Genomic DNA, 27,263 nt, shown 5'->3' on the forward strand with positions numbered 1-27,263 from the left:
GTGGCACAAGAAATACAGTTGGAGCCGACGAGGCCACGCTTTAAGGAGACCGACAGCTGAAAGCACAGACAACTGGGACCATGGCAGATGAATGGCAAAGAAATGTTTTGCGAATTCCAACAAAAAAGATGAATTAAAATAGAGGCTGCTGGCTGAATGGTTGATTTTAAAAAGAGGAGAGGAATAACAAGTTCATCGCTTTTGATGTAATTTCAAGTTTTTAAGATATTCATTTCATAAATAAATTATTGTAAATAAATTCTGCAGATGAATGCAGCTCTGGGCAGTATAGATTCTGAGCACCAAAAAGCAAAACAGAGAATCACTGCACAATGAATGAATCACTTCTTTATTAGTGACGATCTACAGTATGAAAATCAAGGATTTGGTCTGTATGAATGAATGACTACCCAACTTGGAAGGGTAAAAACTGGGATCTATCAAGTGCCCCTGTATGCCGGTTTGCTGCAATACCTGGAATAATAGCCTATCTGTGATATTTTACACATCGCTGTGTTCTTCATAATTAAGCCATGCTTTAGTGAAGTATGATGCACATCTAACCACAATAACCAGCGCTGCAAGTATAATATTTACTCTTATGGAGAGGAACTGTGGTGAAACCATACCTGTACAAAAGTCCATGAATATGAAATCAATTTTTCTACCCACAGGCTAACTTGGAGCAGGAAATTACGGGCGCATAGGCTAGTTACATCTAATATCTGCTGAAGCTTGCAGCATTAGATAATGAGAGAGGAAAAATGCCCGCAGTTATCCATAGGCATATTCTACTATGCTTACGTTTGGGTCAAACAAAAGGCACACAGGAGTACTCAGTCCATATACTCTAAGCAGCAGGGCAGCATAATGGTTGAGGACCTAGGCTTGCAACTCAAAGGTTGTGGGATTGATTCCTGGCTGAGAAGCTGCCATTATACCCTTGAGCAAGGTATGCAACCTGAACCGCTTCAGTACATATCCAGGTACATTACATATAATAGGCCTTTTGCGCTTTGTGAAGATGAACGACACAATTTTCATGAATCCAAATTGGTACGCCATATTACAGGTGCACCGATCATTAATTTTTATGGCCAATTCCGGTTGCCGATTTTTTAAAGTCAAATCAGCCGATTCTATTCTGTTAAGCAATTTTTTTAAAACATTTTTTTTATTTTTAAAGCAACAGATAACAAATCTTTATTTGCTGTATAGGTTACCAATGCATTCAGATACTTTAATTATTATTATTAGAATTATTATTAACAGCATTATTGCTGTATTGTTGTTGTGGCCACACAGCGAAAGAGTTCTGATTCAATATGGCTAAATCTTCTCAACTGCCTCCAGAAAAGTGCATTTTGATGGCTTCACACCATGATCTTATTCACCTGATGGCTGACTATATTTATTTGAACCAGAGTACACAGACAAAGAGCAAAATTAAATTTGTGTGAGCACAGAATAGTTTACCTTACAGTCAATTCAGCAAGTTCAGATGGAATTATTTTGAATTTAGACAAAAATTTCAACATTCACATTCATTTTCACTTCCCAATAACAGGTTTAGATAAACTGGATTTGCATGAAGATTCATAGAACCTGTAGCATATCTTGGTATTGCCCATACATGCTGTGGTGAAGCTACTGGCATAGAGAAAAAACATGTCTAACAAGCCAGAACTTGACAATGAAACAGTTCGTATCATATCATGAAATAGTATTAGAACCGATAAAACTGATAAATATTTGACAAAAATAAGACCCAGGTTGAAAAAACAGACCTTTAATGTCTGCTTCACACACTAAACTTTGTATTGTTCCCAGACGGCTGACATTTTGGGAAAGATAGCTGCAGCAGCATTCCAATGCAGCTTGGCTTACACTGGCCTACTTTTTTTTTGGTCCATGCCGCATATGTTATGTTATGTTACCATATCATATCTGGATTTTGTCCCACAATATCAGCACAGAAAGCTGTCTGAAATCTTAATTTCAGAGTGTTCTATGCAGTGGCCTTACATCTATGTCAGCATTTCTAATTCATTCATTACAACACCTGGGAAATTCCATTCACATTTTGAGACATAAAACGTAAATTGAGACACGAGAAAATTACCACACGTCTAGGAAGTTAATTTGGTGTATAGCGTTTGAGGCAATAACAGTTGACTATTTTCATTTACTTTGTACTTGACTAATTTGAACATATATTGCTCTTGTTCTTTTTTTCCAATTTGGAAGGCACGATCATGATGGCAGGCCTGTTGCATCACTGTGTCATCATCAGTTCATTTTGGAGGGAACAGCAGTGCGTGAAGTCTTCTACCACTGCCTAATCCTCTGCAGCTGCTGTGTTAGAATGTCGGTACAGACGAGGCGGCTGACTGACTGGGGGAGTAAGTGCTCCTCAGTAAGGTACCGATGTTCCACTGCTCTGGACAATGATGATTTCAACTATGCGTGGGAATCTGTGGGATGTGCCTCTGGGGTGCGGATGCACACACAAATACTTTACAAGCAGGGATCTCAAACTCAAATCCAGGAGGGCCACAGCGTCTTCTGGTTTTGTGGTGTATTCCTGTGCTTAGGGCACTAATTGGATAAAATTATGCCCATAATAATTTAAATCATTGATTGGCTACAGAGTCTCTAGGGCTTGTTTCCAAGGCCTAAATGATCTGCCGATTGAAAGGAAATCACAAAAACCGGCAGACTGTGGCCCTCCAGGACTGGAGTTTGAGTCCCCAGCCTTACAGTGTTCATTTGTACAACACATACAGGTCCACAGTAGCATTTGACAAAAACTAGCTTTTCAAATGACTGACTACCTCAGCAGTAGGTTTAGAGGTATTCCTACAGTTCACTGGATCCGGTATACCAGCTGATCGTGTGAGCGCTGATCACATGAGCACTGACAGTCTAAAAAAACATTTTGTAAAAGTATTGGAAAAGTGGAAGAGTTTGGGAAGAGGCATCCTAAAGGATAAGGGTTCATGGAAAATCAGAAGCCCTGTTTGTCTCCAGCTCCCATTAGATTAATTGGACACAGAGGATTTGCAAGGTTCAGAAGGTGTCTCATTAACTTCTCCTTTGGCCAGCTGGGCTGATAGGAAGTTCAGGCGGTGCTTAAAACTGATTTTAATTAAGTTTCTGCACGATTGGCTTCGCAAGAACAACTGCCACAGCCAAGAAACCGACAGCAACATAAAAAAACAAAAAGAAACAGGACAGTTCATAAGGAACTACACTTCCTAATAGTTTCATTTGAAAAAGAATTAGAGAAATGGTGTATTCAACATCTACAAAGAGTTCATGGATCATGTGACCTGCTTTGCTTGGCCCACATGAGCAAGGCTGCTCATTGCATGGGATCACTTTTTGCATGGCCTTAATGCAGCATATGATAATTTGCTACTGAAAGATCATTAGTCATCCTCAATGGTCCACTGTACAGTCGACCGCTTATACAGGCCTAGACGCATTCATTTTTATGAGCTGCATTCATCTACTTCTTCTCTCAACTGCTTATTCCTGGTCAGGGTCATGGGGGGCTGGAGCCTATCCCAGCATGTAGTGGGCTGGAGGCAGGAATACACCCTGGACAGCTCACCAGTCCATCACAGGGCCCACACACCATTCACTCACACATTCATACCTATGGCCAATTTAGAGTCTCCAATTGGCCTACCGCATATCTTTGGACTGGGTGAAAGATGGAGCACCTGGCGAAAACCTCTACCTCCTAGCTGTGAGGCAACAGTGCTATTCACTGCACCACTGTGCTGCATCCGGCTTCTCAAATATAATTCATAAATATAATCCAAGAGCTGCCATTTTTTCTAGTCTAGTATATGTTTTTCTTAATCAATCATTGGCATTTGCATCATTGCTAACACCTTCACAAGTGTTTGAGCTGTGATATTCACCTTCATTGGCTACTTGCAATGTATGACTGTCTGCTCACCAAATGCATAGATAAAATGGCATTATTATAAAACACTGCAGTCTGGACCTATAATGAGTCCTGCATTAGTGTTAAAATTCTCATGTACAACAGAGAAATACACAAGCATATCACAATATAATAAAGAATTGCACAAAATTTGATAGGCATACTTTAGTATAAATAAATCATCCCTTCTTTGGAAAGAGCTCTTTTCAGTTGCCAATTATATAATTTAACAACAAACTACATTTCACAAAGTATAACTAATTTAGAGTTCTGCCACCTCACAAGTCTCACAAGTTTCAATGCGCAGCCCAATCTGAGAAAATGTCACCTCAGGTAACCTTGTAGCTAAGCATTCAGTGATGCATCTTGTTATTTTTTTTCTTCTTTTTAACAGTGTAGGAGCAGACACTGTTTAATTAATGAACCAACAACCGTTCTGGCAACCGCTAAGTGGCTGTATGAATAGGCTTGTGTCCATTTTCAGAGAGCTGTGAAGGACGTGGAGAGGGGGAGGGAAGCTTCCTCAGCAGTGTCGACTACGGTTAGCAACGCTGCCGTTTCAGTGTACTCCAGCGAGATGCAATGCTATTTATAGCCAGAAGAGACTGCGTGGTGCTGCGGAGGACAGGAAACAATGGAGGCTTCGATGTACTTGAATATTTTTTATTTCTTTATTTAACCAGGGCGGTCACATAGGTATTGACGTCTCTTTTGCAGGTGAGCCCTGGAGCTCAATTGGAGGAAATATGAGTGCCCACACAAGCACGGAGAGAACATGCAAACTCCACACAGGGAGGATCCAGCCGGCTGGACCGGAACCGGGAACCTATTTCTTGCAAGGCAACAGAGCTAATCACCACACTACCATGCTACCCACCCCAGTCAGAGACATAGGGCAAAACCCTTATAATTACCAAAATCAACTGCTTGGAGCATCATTAAGAAGAAAAAGCTCAGTTATCGTAAAGGGCCTGGAACTGTGTTCGGTGTTCAGGGCGTGCCCTCTCTAAACCCCCCCCCCACCCCACCCCCACCCCCGTGTCCTGTTCTCACATTACAACCTCACTGCTGTTTAATGCTCAAGTGCTGATATTGTTTTCAACTGTGTAATGCACACTCAAACTGAAATTTACGACAATGTCTAGAAATGTTTTTAGCTGTTAAACTCAAGAAAATGCACACACATGCACCATGACCTTAGTATCCGCAGTCGATCAGCCATATGCAGGTTCAATATTTTCTAAATGGAGTTTTCTTAATGAAGTAAATACCAATTTGCTTAACTTACATCTAATGCTGGCTTTTTTATACTAATTACAATATTTAATTCAAGTAAAAATGAAGAAACAAAAAACAAAAGAGAAGAATTCATGTAATTTCTCTCACCATTTCTCTTGATGAGGTTAATGGTTGTGGGGATCTCTGCTTCACACAGCATCAAAGAAGCATGGCTATGCTAATCATATCACAAACTCTTAGAGGCTTGTCTATAAGTGTGGCCAGTTTTATTAATTTCCGTTTCGCCAAGTATTGCTGAGGTGTTTCATTTTAATGTAGTAATGGATGTGGGTAGCATGATTTCCACATTTAAGCTTTGCACAACCGGCCTTTGACTGTGTAGTAATAATAAATGATTGCTGTTCAATTTAACCTGGTGAAGTTAATCTTGGGATTAATATGGAAATGTAAACTAATGGTAAATGAGAAAAGGACAATATGTTTAAGCATTGTCTTTGAAGCTAATTCTTTCCAGTGTGTCTAGATCACCCCATTTGGTGGGTAATTACTGTTGCCCATTCACTGAAAATTCCATTCTTAATGGGCGGAATTCCTCCCTGGAGCACATTTAACAGAAAGAGCAATCCAAAATGTTCAATTAAAAACCCACAGTTGAACTTTTCAATTCCTGGTTAAGATAGCTTCATTTTCAAAGTCTGGAATTTACATTTTCCAGATAATGGCAGAGGTTCGATGGTCACAGCTGGCTTTGTCACATGATAGCAACACATTGCCTGGAAATGAGGATATCACTCCATGGACTTAACAATCAGGCACTCATTTCCACACAACATCATGACCTATGTCAAAGCAGGAGCCGGTCATTTCTATCAAGTGGGTGGGTTATTAAATAACCAAGCTGTGCATCTTCAAACAATATTCCCACTCTCACTGGAAAGAGCATTATAGGATGGGAACTTGAATCATTTCATAATGCGTAGTATGGCTTGACACATCTTGGAAAAACTTTATCAAAAAAAGTTACCGTTTCAGACCTTGGGAAAGCCAGTTTCTGCCATAAATCAACATACAGCACTACCTGGGCATGTATTTCATTCCCTGTGGGGTAAGGGTATTTATATGACTGCTGTTATTTCTTCTTGGTCCTTGTACTTGTTTCTTAAGGAGGAATAGGAATATGAGAGGAGTCTCTTACAAAGGCTGATTTATTAGTCTTTCTCTGCAGGTTATTGGTAATCGGTAATTAGTACAGTGAGTCCCATGATGTTTGGGACAAAGACATGTTGGCCTCTGTACTCTGAAATTTTAGACATAGCCTCTCCATTTCATGGCACCATAACCTTTGGGACAAATGGCTGCACAGGAATTTCTGATAAGGTGTGTTCAATTGCTTCCTTAGTGCAGGTATCAGACAGCTTTCAGTAGGCTATCTAGTCTTGATTCTAGGCTATTGATTGCCTTTGGAGTCTGTTATTGGTGTTCATCAACATGAGGACCGAGAAATAGGGGGAAAAACAATCAGAGACATAGGCCAATATTTACCACAATATTTACCAAAATCAGCTTGGAGCATCATTAAAAAGAAAGATCTCAGTAATTGTAAAGGGCCTGGTAGGCCAAGGAAGCCCTCTCTGCAGAGTACAGAGCCAAAAGAAAAAAAATAAGTTTCTGTATCAAACATTATGGAGCTCACTGTACCTTTCATTTAGACTACATTACACTTTCAGTTAACATTCTTCATTTCAGATACTCTTTTAATTAGGAAGCCTACAAACAATTATCTTGGATAATAAGAAATGATTTAGTTCATTCTTGATTTTGGTGTACAAATAATCAATGATGTACAAATAATCAATAGTAAAAGGAGCAGCTGGATTTCAAATTTGACTACAGATAAAACAGTGATTCCAGTAATTCAGTCATATGAGTCCCTCACAGGTTACTGTAGATTGCCAATAATGCTTGACAGAAACCCAGGATAGACAATAACATCCACAACTGCCCTCATTTTGGTTACTATGACAGCATATATTCACTGTAGTGTTCATATTAACATTTGCCTCTCAGTCAGTATTCATTTTCTAAACAACAAAAGAACAGAATAGTTTCACACTTTGACTTGCAGTCAGATTTCCATTGAAGACTGCTCCATTTGAGAATGAAATCACATAAATGACTCCTTTTGTGGGTACTCAATCTGAAGCCTCTTAAGAAGCCATTGTAAAAACAGATTTGATTTAGGCTACTGTTCACTTGCTAGGCAGCTGTCCTTGCCCATAGCTCAGATTTAGCTACACATTAGGTGTATCCAGAGCCAGCTGCATTGGTACATTGATATTTAAGTGGTTACAGCTAGCACCTTGCTCAGAGACAGTGGCCTGCCTGAGATTCCTTGAGAGGAAAAACCAGCCATTTTGAGTAATACTGTGATTCTGAAATCACTGTGCCACACAGCCAGAAGCTATTTGCAAAACCTTTCCTGTAAAATTTCAACACGCAGAGGGGGCAAATTTGATCTGTTGTGTATGTATTTATTACATGTCACTGATATTTTGAAAAACCATTCATGTACTGCATTTTAAATGCATTTGGAGGAGATGCAAATCGACTGCAAGCTCCTAGCAACACGACATCAATCCTTTTTAATGACGAGGCACTTCCTGAGGCGAGACTTAATGTCACAAAAGTCACAAAGCGGCTGCTCTTTTTCCAGCGCATTTACACAGCGTATTAAATCAAACGTTAGGCACAATAAGCTTCGCAGCTTAACCTGGCTTAAAACCCCCAGCCAAAGCCAGCCAAAGCTGAAAGCGCCAAGGAAAAACTCCCAAGGTAGGCAAAAAGGAAGAATCCTCTGGAGGAACCAGCTCCTGGGTGAGCCCATCCTCCTCTGGCCAATCCAAGTGTGGGCTCTGGGTGATCAATATGGTCAGTAGAAGCATTTCTCTAAACAGTCCAGACCAGTGCGAGACCAGCATGTGTGTGCAGGGAGCTGTAAAGGGTGCTGGATATGGTAGACCTGGGGTGGAAAGGAGGGGTTCGGTGGGGGTTTCTAACTGAATTTTCCCAAGATGTCACATGGATGAAAGTGCTGCTCTACTCTTCCACAAAGACATCCGAAGGGATTTGAGATGTATCTTTGAACGCTGTGTAAGTTTTTACTAAAGCAACCTGTGCTCTTACAGTAGCGTAACTAATTGTGTAAATGAGAGTTGTTGAAGGACCCCAGATGATGAAGTTATCATCCAGAAAATTATTCAGTTTTAGACACACATGGACAGCTGTGTGATGGCATGTCCCTTTTCATCAGCCCTAAGTCTGAAAAGACTACCTTCTGTGCGACATACAGTACTATACAGCTCCTCACAAGCAATATTGCTCACAAGCAAACCTGTACCTACTAAAGGTAGCTAGCTCCTACACTCACCTATTATCTTAGTTTGAAAAATTATTCCTGATAATTGCCGTTTTCTAACTATTAGAAAACACCAGAGAAATGACCAACCTCAAAAATTTTAAATTAATTTCTGTGGAAATTTGTATTAAAAAATAAACTGAAAATGGCATCTGGCTCCACAACTGGTTTACCTTAGATGGCACAGGCATTAAGAATAAACATTTCTCTGAAGTCTTGTTGCAGTGGCTGGGCTGAAAACAGAATGGTGACAGGAAACCTACGGTTCAACATATCATTTCACGGCTCCTGGGCCCCTGTCAGGCCCACCACCAGCCAGAACATCAATAACCTGCCGCAGAGCTACTGAACTGGCTGACTGCTGAATCTTTGGGTGGTTCATACCACTGTGATATTGGTTTCCTACTCCGAAGCCAACGTGTTTGACTGCTCTTTACGGTGAGATAAAGTCGTGCTTGCTGTTAAGCATCCACCTGACCTGGCTGAAAGAAAGAAAAAGGCGTAAGTAACACCGCCTTAAACGTGTTATCCAATGATAAGGCTAAACTACAACAGAGCGGCCTGCATCGCATCCCTGGAGAGTTCAATCAAGGGCACTGCGAGAACGGGCATTTTGTATTGCCTTTCCTAGTGTTTATTTTTGCTCTCACCCACCAGAACTGCTGACTGCCGCAGCACTCCTGTTTCAGGATACTTTTTCACCCAACGCTACAGAAAAGATGCTCGTTGTGACAGGCCAACCGCCTCCGTTCTGAAGGTGTCGGAGGCTCCTCCCAGACACAGCCAAGGTCGCGGGAGGGTCAGGGTCTCTCCCGCCGCTAATGCAGTACAGCGCTCTGCCGCGAACAAAGACGGGGGGCGAATACTTCCGAGAGACACCTGGCTGAATTCCTACACATCTCCAGGAGCTGGGTTTCCCTGCCAACGGAGTCGTGCAGCCAGCACAGCACAGCGAGTGGATCGCAGTAGAGCAGTCACGACTCACTTTGAGGCACACACACACACACACACACACACACACACACACATACACACACCACACACATGCACGCACGCACACACATTACATGTACAAGCACACACTGATACACACACACGAACACACACACACAGGGGCATGTGCACACACACGCATGCATGCACACAGGCATGTGCATGCACACACACACACAGACACACGCGCACAGACACATGCACACACATACACATGCAAACCACGCCTTACCCCAGTCAGATACGATCATCACACACAGCATGTTCAGCTCCTTCATTTCCTCTATCTCCAATTATTCTGTGCGTCAGTGTTTTCCCTGAACTAAGGAACCTTCTCTAAGCGCTGAAGCTTCTGTAGTCCAGAGGGTATCTGATCGATACAGACAAACATAAAATATGTAGCTAATGTAAAGCTCTTGGAACTTTAAAGTAATCTGAATAGCTCTTACAAACACTGCCATAATGTATTCAGCTTCAAAGTCTGCCTTTCATCTGATTTCAGAAGCCTTTAATAGGGCAATATTAATAGCCTGGCTGGTTACACACATTCATCTTGAGCGATCACCCACTGCTAGGGGTTAATTTATTATTTTTTTAAGCAATGATTTCTCCAGACATTCCTCTCCTCAAATGCTGTCAGTTGATCCTTTTTTTTGTTTTGTTACAATACTGATGCTCACAGTTTCTGTGTAATATACTGTAGGTCATTTGGTGCATTACAGTACAGTTTACAGTTAATTGTAAACATCCGTAAATAATAATTAACAGTTAATTGTAAACATCTGTAAATAATAATTAATATTTAATAGCCTCTGTATTATGTATATGTAAATAATGAGGTCTGTTTGTACGACTTCATGCACTTCATGTCTGTCTATATTTTACATTAATATTTTATTTCTTCTGTGTAAACAAACAGCCAACAGTCCATAATAATTGTGGGGTGTAGGCCCAGGAGCTCCCTCTCTAGGCAGCGCAGTAGAAAGTGTACAGATGCAGCAAGAGGAATGGAAGGCATATATACCCCGTCCCCATTGATGCCTACACCCCCCTTTTTGAGCATATCTGGACTACATTAACCACAAGCATGCTTCCTGTGTGGGAGCTGGGAGGAGCCCCAGTGTTTTGCTTTGTGATTGGCTGAGTGATACACTGAAACAATGGCTTTGTGCTAATTTGTGAATGAGGAAATTATATTTGAATCTGTCATGAAGGGCTTTCTGTTGCTGCACAGCATTAAGTTGTAAAGCCTGATTGGTGAAATGTATGGCCAGTTTAACATGACTGAATACAGGTGCAGTCATTACATGAAGGCATACGTTACAAGTGATACGTTACATGTGTCGTTTAAATTGCAGCCTCATGTCACACAAAATGAATGGTGTTTTCTCACCTGCCATTTAAAAGTAACTCAGCCCTTAATGCATCAGCTGAAGACCATTAAAAACATTTTCTTCAGTTTTTTCATTGAATTTCTAAAGGCATTCACCCACCTTGGATCATTCCAGGATAAAACTGATTCAGGGACATGCTTTTCCCATCTCAGTTATTGGGCTCGTCTACTAAAATGTAGCCCTTTCCAAGTCGCTTGTGGTGGATTTCCTAACCAGCCTTATCCTTCCTGGTGGCAGCCTGACTCCAGGCAGTGCCTGGATGGCAGGGCACAACTCCAGCTTCCCACTGCCTGACCTGACCATGCTGAAAGAGATATTCACTGACTGAATTTCAGATCCTTCTGGCTTGTGCTGTTCTATAACATCATTGGAATTTGTTTTGTATGCTGCTTGCTGTTCATTATTGAGCCTTTGCTTTACTACCATTACCTGACTGAGGTACCATAAAAGACAGGCGTATTTCAATATGCTTATTTTTCTGAACTCAAGTTTAGCTCTGCACACAGACAGAGGCCATTCTGCTAACTGTGTTAAATGTGCTAATTTCATAATATTACAGTTCACCATAATTTAGGTTTACCAGAGCAAACGTCTGAGTACTTACGTATGCAGTTAAGCTATTTGTTTATTAGCCATTTTAATGCCTCATTTATCCACTTAATCTGGTCAAGAATTAGAATTGAAAGGAAGCCGAACATGTCACAGAGACAGTTAATCTGAAAAGACGCCAGTGAAATCGAAATTTTGTTTGAGCACTTCGGTACCATATCTGAAACTGCTGAAGCTGCTACATTTTCTTGCGAGGAGTTTGGTCCAGAGAAATGCTGCGTTTGATCTTAACATGCTGACATTTGTCATTGGAGACTTTTTCACTACGTGGAGAGATTTTTCTAAACTGCCTTTACTAATGTTTCCCCATATAAATCATATCCTGCCAAGCTCCACTGATATCCCTTTCAGTCCACTCAAAAAAGATGAAAGAGCTTTTCATTGGCACAGATGCCACCTACGTATAAAGTTTTCAGGGCTTTGTGAAGCCATATTCTTTGTGAGAAAAATCAAGCAAAATAAAATTGTGTATCCCATGGTATTAAGCCTAAATATCTGGTTGCGCATCTCCATTTCTCAAATTTAAATGGCAATATGAAATCTTGACATAAACCGTGGTTTAGAATTGTTTTGGATGGCCATATATTCTATCTTGACCACCATTTTCTGCTCTTGCCCTTTAGGACGAGTAGGAGGGGAACGCTGGCATGCGTTAGCCCCGAGGTATGGGACGTTCCCCCGGCGACAGCAGGCCTTTGTTCGGCTGCCAGCGCTGCCAGTGCGCAGTGCCCGGTCTGCGCCGCCGCCCCGCGCTGCCCCGCGTGGGCCGGACGTGACGGCGCCCCGAGCGGCCGCGTTCCTCCCCGCCGTGCGAGGAATGCTCCCGCCCGAACCCGACCGCGCCTCTCTCTCTCTCCGGAGCGCCCTCGTTCGGCCAGCGGCTCCTCCGCACATTCCTGAGGGTCCCCGCGTCGGCTCGCCCGGCACCACGGGAATCCGAACAAGGCCGCTGAGTCCAACTGACTTCGTTTACTTCTCTCCGCCAGGCCGAGGCCCACGGCGTTCTTCAGCGCTCCCTCGACGAGCGGTTTCATCACATCAAATCTACGCCCCGCTGAGAACAATTTTCAGTGGTGCCAGACTAAACCGGTTTCGGCGGCAAATGATACAACTACCCTCAATTCCAATCTGTAGCGCTGTATGAATGTATAAAATGCTGAGTAACTTCCAAATCTGTGAACCGCACCCACGGGAACTCAGATGACCTTAGTTATAAATGCATACAATATAGATCGGTTCATATCATTGTTATTTATGCTGTTTATGGGTCATATGTTGATGAATCCTGCTTAATCTTACAAGCATGTGATGTTGACAAGGTTGGAAAGTAACATATGCGAATGTCTCCATATCGCAATGTTTAAATCGGTGTGTAACTGAAGTGTGACTTGCAAAAAAACCAATAGCTTCGGTGTGAAAATAGCTCTAAAAGGAAGAATATTTTGTTTGAAACGAGTAGAACTGTGTCAGGTTCTACTATCAACAGCACTGGAAGAGTTTCGATTTAATGACCCCCTGCAATTGCATTTTCTTGCATTTAGATTACTGTAAGTCAACAGACAAGATTCAAATTATAAAGAGGGAAATAGCAAAAGTTACTATGCGAAAAGGAAGTCATTTGTAAACATGAGAGCTGGAGGTTTGCGACAGCGTGGCAATACTCTGTGCATGTATTAACATAAAGTTTGCTTTTTACTGGCAGCCCAATATACGACTGCACCACAGATTGGATCAAATGTAAACTCCAGGCTACGCAAGACACGGGGTCTCTAAATGACCAGTACCAAATCCTCTCGCTGTGGACGATTTTGAGTATAAAAACCACTGCCTTCAGTGTAAAAACTTAACTTCTCAACTGAATAAAATGTATATCCCAGTATTTGTCTTCTTTGTTTTGTAAGTATAATATACTAACAATAAAAAAATCATGATTTTGATTCTATAAAGATTCTAAAAAGGTCTATAAAGGAGTAATAAACACAAAATCACGTTTCCTAAAGCTCTAAAGCCGAGTATCCTGCATCCTCCATTTGATAAATCACATAAGTCCTATAGTTAAAAAACTCAAATCTAATTAAGCAGTAACACCGCAATGTGGGCAAAAAAGAGCGATGCACCACCACCTAAGCTGGGTTTCTCCTGGACCCCAGCCCTCATCCAGGACATATAGAAGTAGGTGAAAACCTGCTTCTACATACTGTAAGCAAGTCAAAGCCCCATCTCCGTCCCTCTTCTTGATTGATAGGTAAGTATTATTCACAGTGATCTAATATGACTGCTCAAATTAGCTCGCTCATTTCAAACTGCCTGTGGTTGAGTTGTGCAGCCTGGACAGTGATTTTTTTCTCTTTAGATCAGCTAGAAATCCTTTTAAGTCTTTTCCTCTAGTTCCATTTTCTCTATTGTTCTTCAGTTTTATATTTGGTATTTTAGTAGTTCATTATTAGCCAGCTAGTAGTAGTAATATTTTATCATTCATTTGTTGTTAAGCAGTCTAATTTTTATAATTGCAGAAAAAGCTTTTCCAATTGCAACGCTAGTCGTTTCTAATTTTAGTGTTTTTACAATTTTGTATTTTTTTCAATTGCAGTAAGTAGACTAAGACTAGCTGTTTTATAATTTGAGCTGAGATAACTAGTATGGGTTTCACCGTGGCTATCAGAGCACCACCAAGGTACTCACAAAATGACATTGTTAAGATTGCTTCTGCAACTGTACGATTATGGTCAGCTAGCTAATGTTAGTCAAGTTTAATGGATCGTAACGTAGTTGAGGTGGTTCCTTAGGAGAATAAATGAGATGTCAGGCAATGATACCTCAGGCCATTGAGTTGGAGCACTGTTATCTTATTAGAGTTTATTTTGCCAAAATACCTTTGCTGGCCATGAGGAAACAATGATCCAATATAATTTTCTGACTATGATAAAATAGCAATCATAGCTAGCTTGAGCTACGACGGGTCCCTATTTAGAACAGTAACAGACGTGGGATTGTTTTCCCCCTCGCCTGGAACTACTGCTCCTCAACCAAATATATCCCCCCCTCCCCCCTGTGCTCTCACACTTGACCCCAATTCACATATTTTAATATTGTGAAGTGGGCGGAGACAGGCGAAAAGCTGGTGTTGCTGGACACTTTAAGAAATGGTGGTCTGTCCTATAGAGGAATGCAAGAGAAGAAAACCCATGGAGAAGATAAAACACCCCTAGATGAGGTCAGGGTGTTTCATCGATGAAAGAGAGAATAGTCAACACTACTAGGGAGATATTAGGCTAGTTCAATGGTTTCCTTTAGTGTTTTATCTGTTTCCTTTTGCGGTTCTTTTTCCTAATTACTGAGTCCAATTTAATTAAGTGAGTTGTTTTTTTTTTTTCGCCTCAAATAAAAAATCCCATTCACACTATGTCCCACTGTGAAAAATGTATGCGCTTATGAAACCATGAGAAGGTTATGAATTGCTTTGTTGACTTCACAATTATAAAAGGTACTTCTAATGAACAATGCAGCCGATGCTGTGAATGTAAGCATGTTTTAATGACTTTGGCTTGTTTGCACCTTCTTCATATGAGCCAAGAAATGCCAACATTACGGAGCAAACATCTGTAATTATTTTAGCTTCAGCACTAGCTGCCCCGCTGTTCTCAAAGCACCAAACACCAAATGTCACGCAGTGCGAGTTCCCACAAAAAATGTGTGCTCTAATGGATAATTTCTTAGGTCATTTGTCCGTCCTACTTTTAAAACTTTTTCTGTATTGCATTTTTCTCATCAGTATTGTTGCCGAGAAGCAAATTAAACACACATAAACTAAGCGTGCTCATTAAATTCCACACAAGATACATAATATGGATGCCAGCACGGCTTTCCTTTTTGTTAACATAAATATCTTATTTTAATGGTTTTTCAATACAAACCAAAGGATTTCCTTGATTGTACCAGAGAATATACTGTAAGTTATTTATATGTGCATAACACATCATACAACAAACAGTACAGAGTTGTGACTGAGCTGCAATTTGGCGAGTCCGCCTCCCAGGCCATTATCCAATTACGTGCATTTAATAACATGGAAACAGAGCGGAGGAACTGGGGCTTCGCGAGTCTCTCTTTGTTCTTCGCCTCAGGCCAAAATAAGCCATTTACGGGAAAATAACGGTTCCCCATGGCGAGGGTTTTACTTTCCCTACCTACAGCTCTCATTCAGAAAACTGAAACCGGCGAGCAACTGTAGTACTACTGTAGAGTAGGACTTACTTACTTACCCCCTAACTGTCAGTAGGCTCAGACAGCGACTTCACAAAGCAAACGAGGCGCACGCAGGCAACAGAAAAAGAAAAAACTCCAGGTAAGGCCGCCCATCCCAAACGGCACACATTAGTGCTATCGGCACTCTCACCCGGCACAATGACCGTCCCCGCAAAACCGAGAAACACACCGGCCTCGCCTCAGGCTGTCCTCACTGACGTTTGGCCTTCGCAGTCAGTCCTCCCTCATAGCTTCACTGGTACCTCTGAGGTAATAGTACAACTTCAACCAAAGTTTTTCAACAAAAATGAAACATTTCTCTCTACTAAAATGAAAACCTCCTGAAAGAAGCTGCCCTTACAGCTTTAAGCAAATCTGCAGGAAGCCCCATTATCTGACATTTTGAGCCTATGAGTTACCTAGCGCCCCAAGCACAAGCCTGCAGACTGCAGGAGAAAATGCAGGCACACACGTCTTCCGAAATAAAATGATAAAATAATGAAAATGGGACTTATGCAGTATCGATTCAGAATCTACTGCAATGTAAAGCAAGGAAGGCCATTTAGACACCACAAGTCTTGCATCAAGTGTCTGTGATGCAATTTCAGCAGAGAACAAAACAGCAATTGATTTTGAGTGATACTATGAATAACATCCATACATACATCCATAAGAATTTCAACCATTTTTTTTGGGAGGGGGGGGTAATTTGCACTTACTGTTTTCTATGGTTGGATCATATGAGTCGACAAACTGGCCTTCCACAAACTGTATTGTTAAGGAGGACTTTCCTGCAAAAGAGGGAAACATGGACACACACATTAGTGGGTTGGCAGTTGTGGGTTGTCGAGAACATCATTGCCAACTGATTCAGCTATTCAGGCATTAAACAATTAGCCCACGCCCCAGAGGACCTTCAAACATGTCTGTTGGAAAGAACAATGGTGCAACAGGACAAACACCCATTGGTGTTTCAACTGAGACCTTTTCTCCTGAGGCTCCTTCTGCCCTTTAAGTCCTTCATAGGAGTTCTATCCTTCCGCTCCCTGAAGGGACATTTTTTTTTTTTTTAAATGTTCACAGAGATCCAAGATAAAGGCCACCTCTTACACAACATTACAGCAAACGAAAAGGCCACTTCCACTACATTACGGCAAACTACACGACGTACTCTAAACCTAAAGCATAGGAACTAGATTATGAATAGATGGGCCTTTAAATATGTTGCTATATTTCTTCTCCTGGCTTCAAAACCTGAATCATGAAGAAACTGGTATCTCAAAACAGAATCATACTTGAATCATGGCTAATACACGAATAACCTAGCATGCACATACAATATTCACACAACATGCAATTAGTAGTAAACATTCCAACAAACTGACAACAGAAGCTAATGACTTAGCCATCAGAGCTAATCAGGGCCTTTAATGCATTGCTTAAAATAATTGTTAGCCTTGGCAAGAAGATCCTTACTAATGTTCTAAGACAGATATCCCTCCCTCAGTTCATTAGCTTATTTGCGTTCCCCAAGACAGCTGTTCATAATGAAAGTATAAACTGGTAAATCTCCAAAAATAAATAATCCAGTTTTTAATTAAATCAGATCCCCGGCTAAATCCCCTTTAAGTACAGGGAAAAACATTCCAGTCAGTCCGACGATTAGGAATTCTAGCATACTTCAGTATGACACATCTTTCCACTGGCCATAAGAATACAGCCATCATCAGAGGAACTGCAGCAATTTACAAATCCAAAGCATTTAGTGGGCCTAGTTTGTAGGTGATCTTAATCTGGGATGACAGGGACTTGAATCTTTGAGTAGCATTTTCTCCACTTATCAGTATACTCCACTGTTTTGTAGGCGTAGATTAAATAAAATGCATTGACATATACATTTGTTGCTTCGACCAGATTTTGAAGGGACTGCTTGAACACACAAAATGCTATGCAAATAATTCAAACTTTAGTCACCATGCCTAAATAAGCATGCCTCTCAAAGACAGAATAGTTTACATTCATAAATCAAAAAGGAAATCGAAATCAGAATGAAAAACAGAACTGTTCATGAAAGCATTTGGACAGCTGGAGAAGCAACAGATTTCCCAAGGCTCACATTGAATGTACTGTACATAGGCTACTCAAAACAGGAAAAGGCAGAAAATGAGGTTCCACAGTGAAATCATCAAAATTCAGCAGCTAACAACTAGACTATTTCAAGCATTTCATATTAAAGACCACTGTATTCTGCAGTTATGAGGAACTGGCAGTAAACTAGCTTTGGTTTTGAGCTCAGATTTGCTGTCCACCCTGTGCGGCCCTGCACTCTGTTGCTATAACAACCAGGCCCCTGCACTGGCATCGAGTGTTTGTCAATGTGAACCCATTTTCTCCCAAGCGAAAGCCCAGAGGATAGACAGGAGACACTGTATTTTACAAACAGTGTTCTTTAATAAACTGCAGAATGTTTAAAAAAACATAAAGTGCCCTGCAGCAATGATATAGCCTAACTAAAATCAATACACTTACTGAAACAGCAGAGCGGTAACTGTTAGTTATATGATCCCTTATCTATGAACAAAAAATATTACATAACACACCATAATGGTGCAGGATTAAATTCATGATAAACGTGGGAAACGACCTACTGATTAATATCCGAATAGCGACACGTCACAAAGAAGCAGGAATATACTGTAAGTATAGTATGAATATTATATAGTCAAACCAATATTCATACTGGTTTTGCAAACCGTCTACAACTTTATGTGGATGCTCTTGACATTGTGACACTGATAAAAATAGGCTATATATTACAAATCCACTTCAATTAACATGCATGAGGGCTGACAGGCTGATGCGTTTCAGTTTATAGCTCATAATTAAAAAAATTACGAAAGCAGAAAAAAGTTCTGAAAATAAACCGCACTTTTTATCTTTCCCCACCGCAGACGAACTAACCCACTTCGTATTAGGTCATAAATCTTGTCATGTAAAAACCCATCCTTCAGCCCCACACTGAGCTGACAGGATATGAATCTCTATGTGGTGATAAGCAGAGTCATAAAACTCACACGAGGCAGCTCCACTGTGAACCAACAGGAAGATGCACTCAGGCACTGCCACCAGCAACATAGCTTCACCAATACAGACGTAACAAACACAAATAAGATGGTTTAAATAAAACATCCATTATAGCAAACAACAGAACATGAGAACTCCTAGTAGGGAAGAATCATCCCTTGGAAAATGGAACAAACCATTGAACTTCCACAACAAGTTTTTTCAACTAGTATTGGAGGTACACACTGCCACTAGGGAATGTTGTGTCAAATTTTCCTCTGCTCTAATCAAATTTGTATTCTCAAATAAACCAATGACTATGAGCCAAAATTCACCATATCTGCATTTATGCTTTTTTAACTGACACGTAACTATATTACAGCAATGCCATACAATCAGTCAAATGCCCCTATGTCAAGTAACACATAGATATTGGGTCACAGTAAGTTTTTGACAAATTTAATGACTTGCAAGGTCAATATTTTGCTACATACCCCTTACATCTGATGACTGCATCGAGCCTGCTACTCATGAACATCACTAGGTTCATGATGTGATCCTTTCAGATACAGCCATACAGGCCCAAGCCATCACACTGCTTCCACCATGCTTACCAGATGAAGTACTATGCCCAGGGTCTACAGCAGTCCCTCTCTTTCTCTGCACTTTAACCTTTATATCACTTTGGTAAAGGGTTATCTCAGTCTCATCTGTTCATAAGATTTATTTCTAAAACTCATCAAGAACATCTTTTTTTTTTTTTTTTTTTTGATAATTCCAATCTCACCTTCCTGTTCTTGGTGTTGATGAGAGGTTTACATCTGGAAGGTTATCCTCTGTGATTTGCCTTTCTTAGACTTCTGTGCACAGTGTCCAGCAATATCGTCACCCCCAATGTATGGAGATGATTAGCAGTCACTAAAAATGACCTTTTTTTCTGTCATCTCTGATGTCTTCCATGGATGGCCTGAATGCTGGTTATTTCAAAGTCCACCAGTAGGCTAATTAGTATGTTCTTTAGGACATTCCATACTGTTGACTTGGAATACACAAACATTCTGCAATACCTTTAATTGATTTTTTCCTTTCCTTTCATCCGCAGAAGAGCTTTTTTAGTTGTCATACTCAGTTCTCTGGCCCTCATCTTGTCTTGTTTCTTTTAGCCTATAGCTACATATGACTCTACAAACACTTCCAAAGGATACATCCCATGCCCTGACACTCACAGCTTTCCATTCACAAATAATTACAGTAATATTGTAAACCTGTGAAATTTTAAACAGCTGTCCCAATACTTATGCGGACATGGAATGACACTATTGTAATATAGTTCAATGCCGATTTAAGAAATACATGAAATAAATGCAAATCGTGAATTTTGCCTCACAGTCATTGTTTGATTTGAGAATACAAATTATATTTGTACAGGATTTTACAAGTCATAACATTGCAATTCCCATAGAAAACTCCAGGTTCATGAAGGAATTTAAATTAATCTACAATAACTCTTCATATCTTTGGCATATAGCTTGAACTCAATTGATATGGCAAATAGCTACACAATCTGTTTAGATATTCAGACCGAGTGCAAATTTTGGTCCTGCAGAAGACGCCAAGCAGTAGACTGTGCTCAGTGCCTCTCATTAACCAATCTTTATTTACCCTGTGGTCTGAAAGCACAGAGGACATCTTACAATCCAGCGCCCATAATGTTTATTTCATCTTGTTATAGGCTACTTAAAATAGATAATGCAAAAGGAACATTTAAAGTTATGAACGCTTGCTATATTTAAAACAACAAAATCAAGCATGCTTGACATAGCATTGTAGATTATCAAAGTAATGAATAAAGCAGCCCTAATACAATTATGACAAGAGATGGCAACAGACTAAAATAGATTTAAAGCTATTCTATGAACTCAGCCAACATGAAAGTATTCTGTTAAATGGGAATCAGCAGGGGCTCCATGTAGAAGGAGACAATGGCAGGTCAGAGAAGCGTCTGACTAAACATCTTTTTTTTCACTTTACAATTGTCCAAGGGAGTGAAAAGCCAAGATGTAAAGAATTCAAAACATGCAGACTAGCCAAATATTTATGTAATCTTTTACATGACATTGATCTACTGCCAATGGACTACAGCATGTGACCTGCTCTGAATGATTTAATTCATTAAACTCATCTCTGGACAGCAGATGCAACAGGTGAAGTGAGAGGTATTCAAGTCAAACTTCTAATCAGTTGCTTGTGCAAAAGCGATGACTAAAGTGGAAACTACTGACTGAGCCTAATAGAGATATGTAAAAGGCACAATACCTTACAAAAGACCTGATGTGTGCGGAATTAATTAGCATACCATTGGTATAACAAGACAGAATTTTGCAGTCATCATAAATATTGCATCAGGGGGCATATTTAACTCTGCAGGAATGTGAATTTAAGTTAAGCAATGCACTTGCACTTAGAATCACTGGTTTGTAATGATTCGGAATAATAAAAGGTCTAACATTGATAGCTGTTCATGTTTCTCAAAGCTAGTGCAAGCATCACTCTCTGCTTCTAAACTTTGGCTGTTTCCAGTCTCAGGGAATTGTGTCATTGGAAAATGTATGTAATGGCAAAGTTTCAGAGAGAAAGCCGGGGAATACAACAGAATCACACGCGATCTGGCGGAAAATACCTGACGTTGCTAAGGTGATAAACCGCAAACACCTTCAGTGTGTAAACCCCGGGTCTGACGCACGCTGTGGAGAGCAATTCCGCCTGGCGGAATCAAAAGGCTCTCTACGGTCAGCGAGCAAAGCTACAGGATTCCTCTTACCTTATGAGGGGAAAAGCCACAGAGCTCTCTGCGACAGACAGGAAATGCATGCCGACCACGGATGCGCTTTGCTGTCCGAAAGGCGGACGAGGATAACACCCTGCGCTAAAACGCTTCCTGCACCCGCCGGCAAGGTGACAGCAATGGAGCGGGTTCAGTAATATTTGGCTCAGCTTCAGCCAAATATTAGCTAAATCCCACGTGGCCATCTTATCGTAGGAAAAACTGTCAGTGACATGTAGGCGGTGTTGCTGAAGTAGACGAGAGGCGTTAACAAATGGAAAGCATTAGCAACCTCACGCGAGTGCACTATACAATCTTACAGCAGTGCACCTTCACACTGGATTTATAACGATTCAAATCGCAGAAAGACACTTTTTCCAGTGTGCGGCTTGAGATTGATCAAACGGCAGCAAAATTGTAGGACAATTTGGATGGTCTATTTTATGGTTGCTTTTCAAAAATGTGCACGACTAAGGACATGGTTTGTTATCAAGCAAATTTTGAAAACCTGGATAAGCCACAATCCTATTAGCAATGCATTAAAATGCTGTTTTTCCATTGACTGCATCTCCCATCCTTTTTCACAGGCTGTTGGCCAAATTACATTTCTTTTTGAGTGATCCCTGCTGAGATTACATTTCTTATTTCTGAATGGGAAGTGCTTTGTCTTTTATGCCGATTCACAATGAATTAATTCAGCAATTCTGTTTCTTTTCTCACTGAGCCTATCATCATTGAGGCAGCGGACCATACAGGCTAAGCGCAATCGCCCCAGTGACATTGCCTTGAGCGATCCCGAACATCGCACCACAGCGTCTCACAACCGCACCCGTCCATCTATGAGCCTAATGTGAATCTGCAGAAGGGCAGAAGCAGAGAGAGGGGACAATGCGAAACGCAGGCCGGCATTAATTTGGAGATTATCCCCGTAATTCAATTTTCAGCTTTTGCAGGTTTTTAGCTAAGAGGACCAGGCCCGCCTCCAGGAGGCTGGCTGTGCCAATTGCTTCAGTTCTGTCACAGTTCTGAGCTGACTGCTGTGATTCGCTGAAAAGGGGGGGGGGGGGGGTCTAGCTTCTGTCAACAGCTAGGGGCCATTTATTCCCCCTGAAGCTGTGATATTCCCCACATTATGAGAGAGTAACCGGCGCTACTTGAGTTTTAACACCTCTTGAGGCAGATTTGGAGGTACTATCATAACCACAGAATGATCTAACGTAACTATTCTCACATAATTAAAAAGTGCTCTCACAATAAATACATTTTTGCTAACAATCGGAGAACATATTTAGTGAAACAGTCTCATGATAAAGTGTGTCAAGATAAAGCTGTTTTTTCCATAATACTACTTTCAGAAAATAAAATAGCCTACATGAATACATCGTCTGATGTGTTGTAACAATGTGGCCAATGTAACCTTTCCCCTATTTGATAAATAGGCTACTGTTCAGGATTAGACATTTCGGAAATAACTTGTATCTTTTGTCTTATTACATTAATTTGTAAGGGTGCCTCGACATTTGATCTTACACTCAGCCTCCCCATCTTTCAGATGCTGAGAGAACCTCCACAGGCTTATGAATCAAAATCCCTCATTGACACACCATTACATTTAATCATCTTTCAGAATCCTCTTTTTACATATGGACTAGACCGTCAAAAATTAGGCTACTTCAAGGTAACCTCATTCCAGATTATGCTTCATTGTGGCGTATTTTAGATGGCAGTAAATTCTTTCCTAGTAGCTATAAACTTCATCTGAGAGGGAGAATGATGTGTCCACATGGAGTGTTCCCAAAATATACTCACAGATGCGGGAGTGAAACTATCCAGGGACCCACAAACAGAACATACACTTGGAAATGTATGGCGCTCAAACGCTGCACAGAAAGCACACCATTTTAATGAGCACAATTATGTTTCCCCAGAGAATATTTTAACATTTAAAGTAACAGGATTAAATACAAAAGGAAAGCTTATTAACACTGCAATGTCCTTCTGCTCTCCATGACCCTTGACAATCAGACTCTCCTGCCATTCACACGGATCACGTCACACCGTCTGGATATCAAATTGTATCTGCTACAAAGCCAGGGAAGTACACAATGAGCGTGTGGCAACAGCTACCGAGTTCAAATGTGCCCGACTCCAAATCACCTGGGGCTGCAGCTAGGCTAATTCACGCATGACACAATGAGCCGTTAATCCCTCCTCTGTCACAATTCACAGCAGCTTCCACACACATCTCACTTACTGTCATCTCTGCCTGTCCAGTTGCGCACACACACACACACACACACACACAAAAGTAAGACCAATAATAAAAACCTGGCTCATCTGCTTTCAGTTATACTGAGGAAACAATGCAAGGGAGAATCACGCATCAATAAGCTACAGGCTTCAGGTGAGGTCATCTCTTCCTGTAAATAAGTGTTCTAGGAAATTAATGTGGTAACACATTTAAACTGCATATGCCACTAAATGTAATGTAATAATAAGGTATATTAATGAAGAGGCAGACAGCAAACAACAAACAGCTGTGAGCACTTTCCCCCAGTAATGGATGTGGTACCAGAGGCATATTAATTTTACTGGTTAAGCATACACAACATAAAATACTAAACCACAATGAACTGTGCTCTTAACTTCAACAAATTGTTAAACACAAAGCCTTGTCTAAGAACGCAAAAATGGATAAGTTCCTAAAAATATGCAGCTGCACACGAGCACAGACCGAGCGCAGAACTATGTTTCAGTGTGGCTATAATGACATCATTTCATTCGAAACTTGAGAGAAGGTTTGGAGTTTTTTTTTAGGTTCTGGTATGTAGGTGGTCTAGGATCTTTCAACGTCATTGTAATGAACGGTGATATCGGAATCAAACTAAATCGACCTGGAGAGAATCATTTCATTTCTAAAAGCTTTACATGTCATTTGGAGTTGAATAAAAATAAAAGTATATTGTTCTTACCAGGGGTAATTGCACATTATTTTGGACTTGATGCTCCTCGGAGCATTACCTTATGGTTTCATATTACATGGAATGTTTCCCATTTTCCTTCGACTTGCCACTACAGATATGACTTCCATTGAAAAATCAAACCTAGTTAGAAAAAGTAACATAACTTTCAAACCAAATCTAAACTGTGTTGTTTCTGTGCAGACCGACAGAAAACTATGCAAAAATTAAACAAGGCTATGTCTGAATAATCAGTCCCATCCCAGTAATTAAACTCTATCCTAATGCATTTATAAACCGAGTGCATCAGTACGTTACCCCAAAGTGAATACAAGAAAAAGAGAGTAGGAGAGTAGGCGGCTGTGTTTGAACGACAATCAATGAAACTTCTGGCAACTGTAACTTACCAGTCCTTTGGTGTTTGCAATATTCAGTGCTGTGCTTGAGTTCTGTAGTCTGCTATGTTAATCGATTGGGCTAATTTAAATACCATAAAAATGTAAATTAAATGCAAAATGAAGTCGAAAACTAACATTTTCTTGCGCGACATACTCGCATGGATGACAGCATCCCAATGCATGTTTTACGGTAGACTAGCCACATCGTGCGAACGTTAGCTATATACATGTATGTATGATACATGCATCTGGAAGCATGCAAACCAACAGTGACACTGCACCCAGCTCCGGTGGTGACACACCTGCTGTACGAGCCATACGGAAAATAGGCATATTTGGTAACTAGTCTATAAGCTAGGTAACCCAAAATGAAAATTTGCTAAAAGCAAGCAGGCAATGCCACAAATGTGGACAAGCATTAAGCAACACAGAAGGCAGGCATCGTTTCAGTTTTTAATAGAGGACGTCAGTCCAAAACCAGTCCAGTACAGCTAGGAAAAAAGTTTAAATGCAATATAGACTACACAGTTTACGGATGATGCATTCGCTGAGGTTAGCAGTTTGTAATGTTTTATCTCCTCAAACGTATCTAGCATTACCTAATTTAACCTAACTTGCTCGCTCACATTAATGGCTTGGATATGTTCTGAATCGTACTAGGTAAGTTCCCAAATAACGCACTGGCGTTAGCTTCCTAACACTGTAGCTAGTGATGTGCCATCCTACAACAGTGCAGCTAGCGCTGGCTACCCACTATCTAGCTAATTACACAGCTAGCTACATGCGCGTGATATTCCCTCAGCTACAGCTCACGAATTTGCTTAGCAAACGTTAAGTACTGCTTATTTGTAATGTATGTATAGTTGCTCCTATACACTGCATAGCCACAACGATCGCGGCCGCAGGATGAGATTTGTAACACACTGAGAATGATCAAGTACTTGGGTAGCTAGCGTTAGCGAGGCAGCTTCGCTACAACTGACAGCTCGCTTGACAGCTAGCGTTAGCTAGTTATCCCCAACATTTTTTTAAAGTCACAAGAGTAACATTTCGCAAGCTATCTAGCAAACTAATATCTAATATAACTTAAAGGTTATTTTTTTTACCAGAGACTGTAGAGCTAATCTATCCGGGGTCTACCTTAACGTTACCTAACACTCACCGATGGATAGATACACGATTCCCTAGTGAAATATTAAATATAAGCTACGAGCTACTATTAGCATTGATTAAAGACTAGCTAGCTAGCAAGCTATGCTTTTCACCCAACAATCCAGTGCAGGTGAAATTGTTGCAACTAGCTAGTTAGCTTGCTACTTACCCACGGATCTGTATCCCAGGACGGCGATCTTACGGGATTTCGGCTGCGGCATCTTTTTTCTACCAACAACACGACATCAATATCAACATGCAGAGGCCTGCGGGGTGCACTGAGCCAACCTAAATTTAACAGAAATTTACGATTTGTGTTATGAAATATTTTAAAGAAACTAATAAAGTATTTTACGATTGAACCTGTTATCTGTTAATTTCTCAAAAAAGAACTCGAGCATCAGTAACCTCTGCGTCACTCCCACGGCAATCCTGTTTTAATTATTCATGAGAATTGTCTGTTGGTTGGCTGTATTAATGACAAAGGCGGGGATTTGCCCCCCCCCCCCGTATGTTGCTATTGGATCACCAGTGGTTATTCTTTTCACTGATGTGAACGGCATTGGTTGGTGGGTACTGTAATGTCTACGGCTGTATGTGTGGCGTGGGTGGTTACAAGGGTTGCCATTCAGACGTCAGGAGGTCTTTGACAGACGTTTAAAGGGTTGCCTGAAAAGGAGGTTTTTAATTTAAAGTCTTCTGAAGAGTGTTTCTGATATGTTGGACAAGTGGTTGCAGATTTTTCTTCATTATTCTGTGAATTCCTATGTCATAAACTGTAGAGGTCTTCCTTGGCGATTATTGCGATTATTGAGCTCACCGGTGCTCTATTTTTTCTTAATAATGTTCCAAACAGTTGATTTTGGTAAGCCTATGGTTTGCATTATGTCTCTGACTTAGCACAACTCTGGTTCTCATGTTAACAAACGGCAAGAACAGACTCCAAAGGCAACAAAAAGCCTAGAATAAAGACTAGATACAGAAAGCTCTCTTACACCTACACTAAGGAAGCC

General features: G+C 40.8%; 1 protein-coding gene across 1 annotated transcript in view; it reads right to left on the minus strand.

The window, feature by feature from the left end:
• The window catches only part of rheb (Ras homolog, mTORC1 binding), a 43,127-nt gene extending 16,426 nt beyond the window's left edge, over positions 1-26,701 (minus strand). The window contains exons 1-2 of the mRNA XM_035414006.1: positions 26,420-26,701; positions 16,573-16,644 (exon numbers count right to left, since the gene is read on the minus strand). Coding sequence (XP_035269897.1) covers positions 16,573-16,644; positions 26,420-26,471 — 124 coding nt within the window. The 5' untranslated portion in view covers positions 26,472-26,701. The remainder of the gene's footprint in view (positions 1-16,572; positions 16,645-26,419) is intronic.
• Positions 26,702-27,263: the final 562 nt, after the last annotated feature.

The sequence above is a fragment of the Anguilla anguilla genome, chromosome 4, assembly GCF_013347855.1.
Source record: "Anguilla anguilla isolate fAngAng1 chromosome 4, fAngAng1.pri, whole genome shotgun sequence".
In the NCBI taxonomy this organism is placed as follows: Eukaryota; Metazoa; Chordata; class Actinopteri; order Anguilliformes; family Anguillidae; genus Anguilla; species Anguilla anguilla.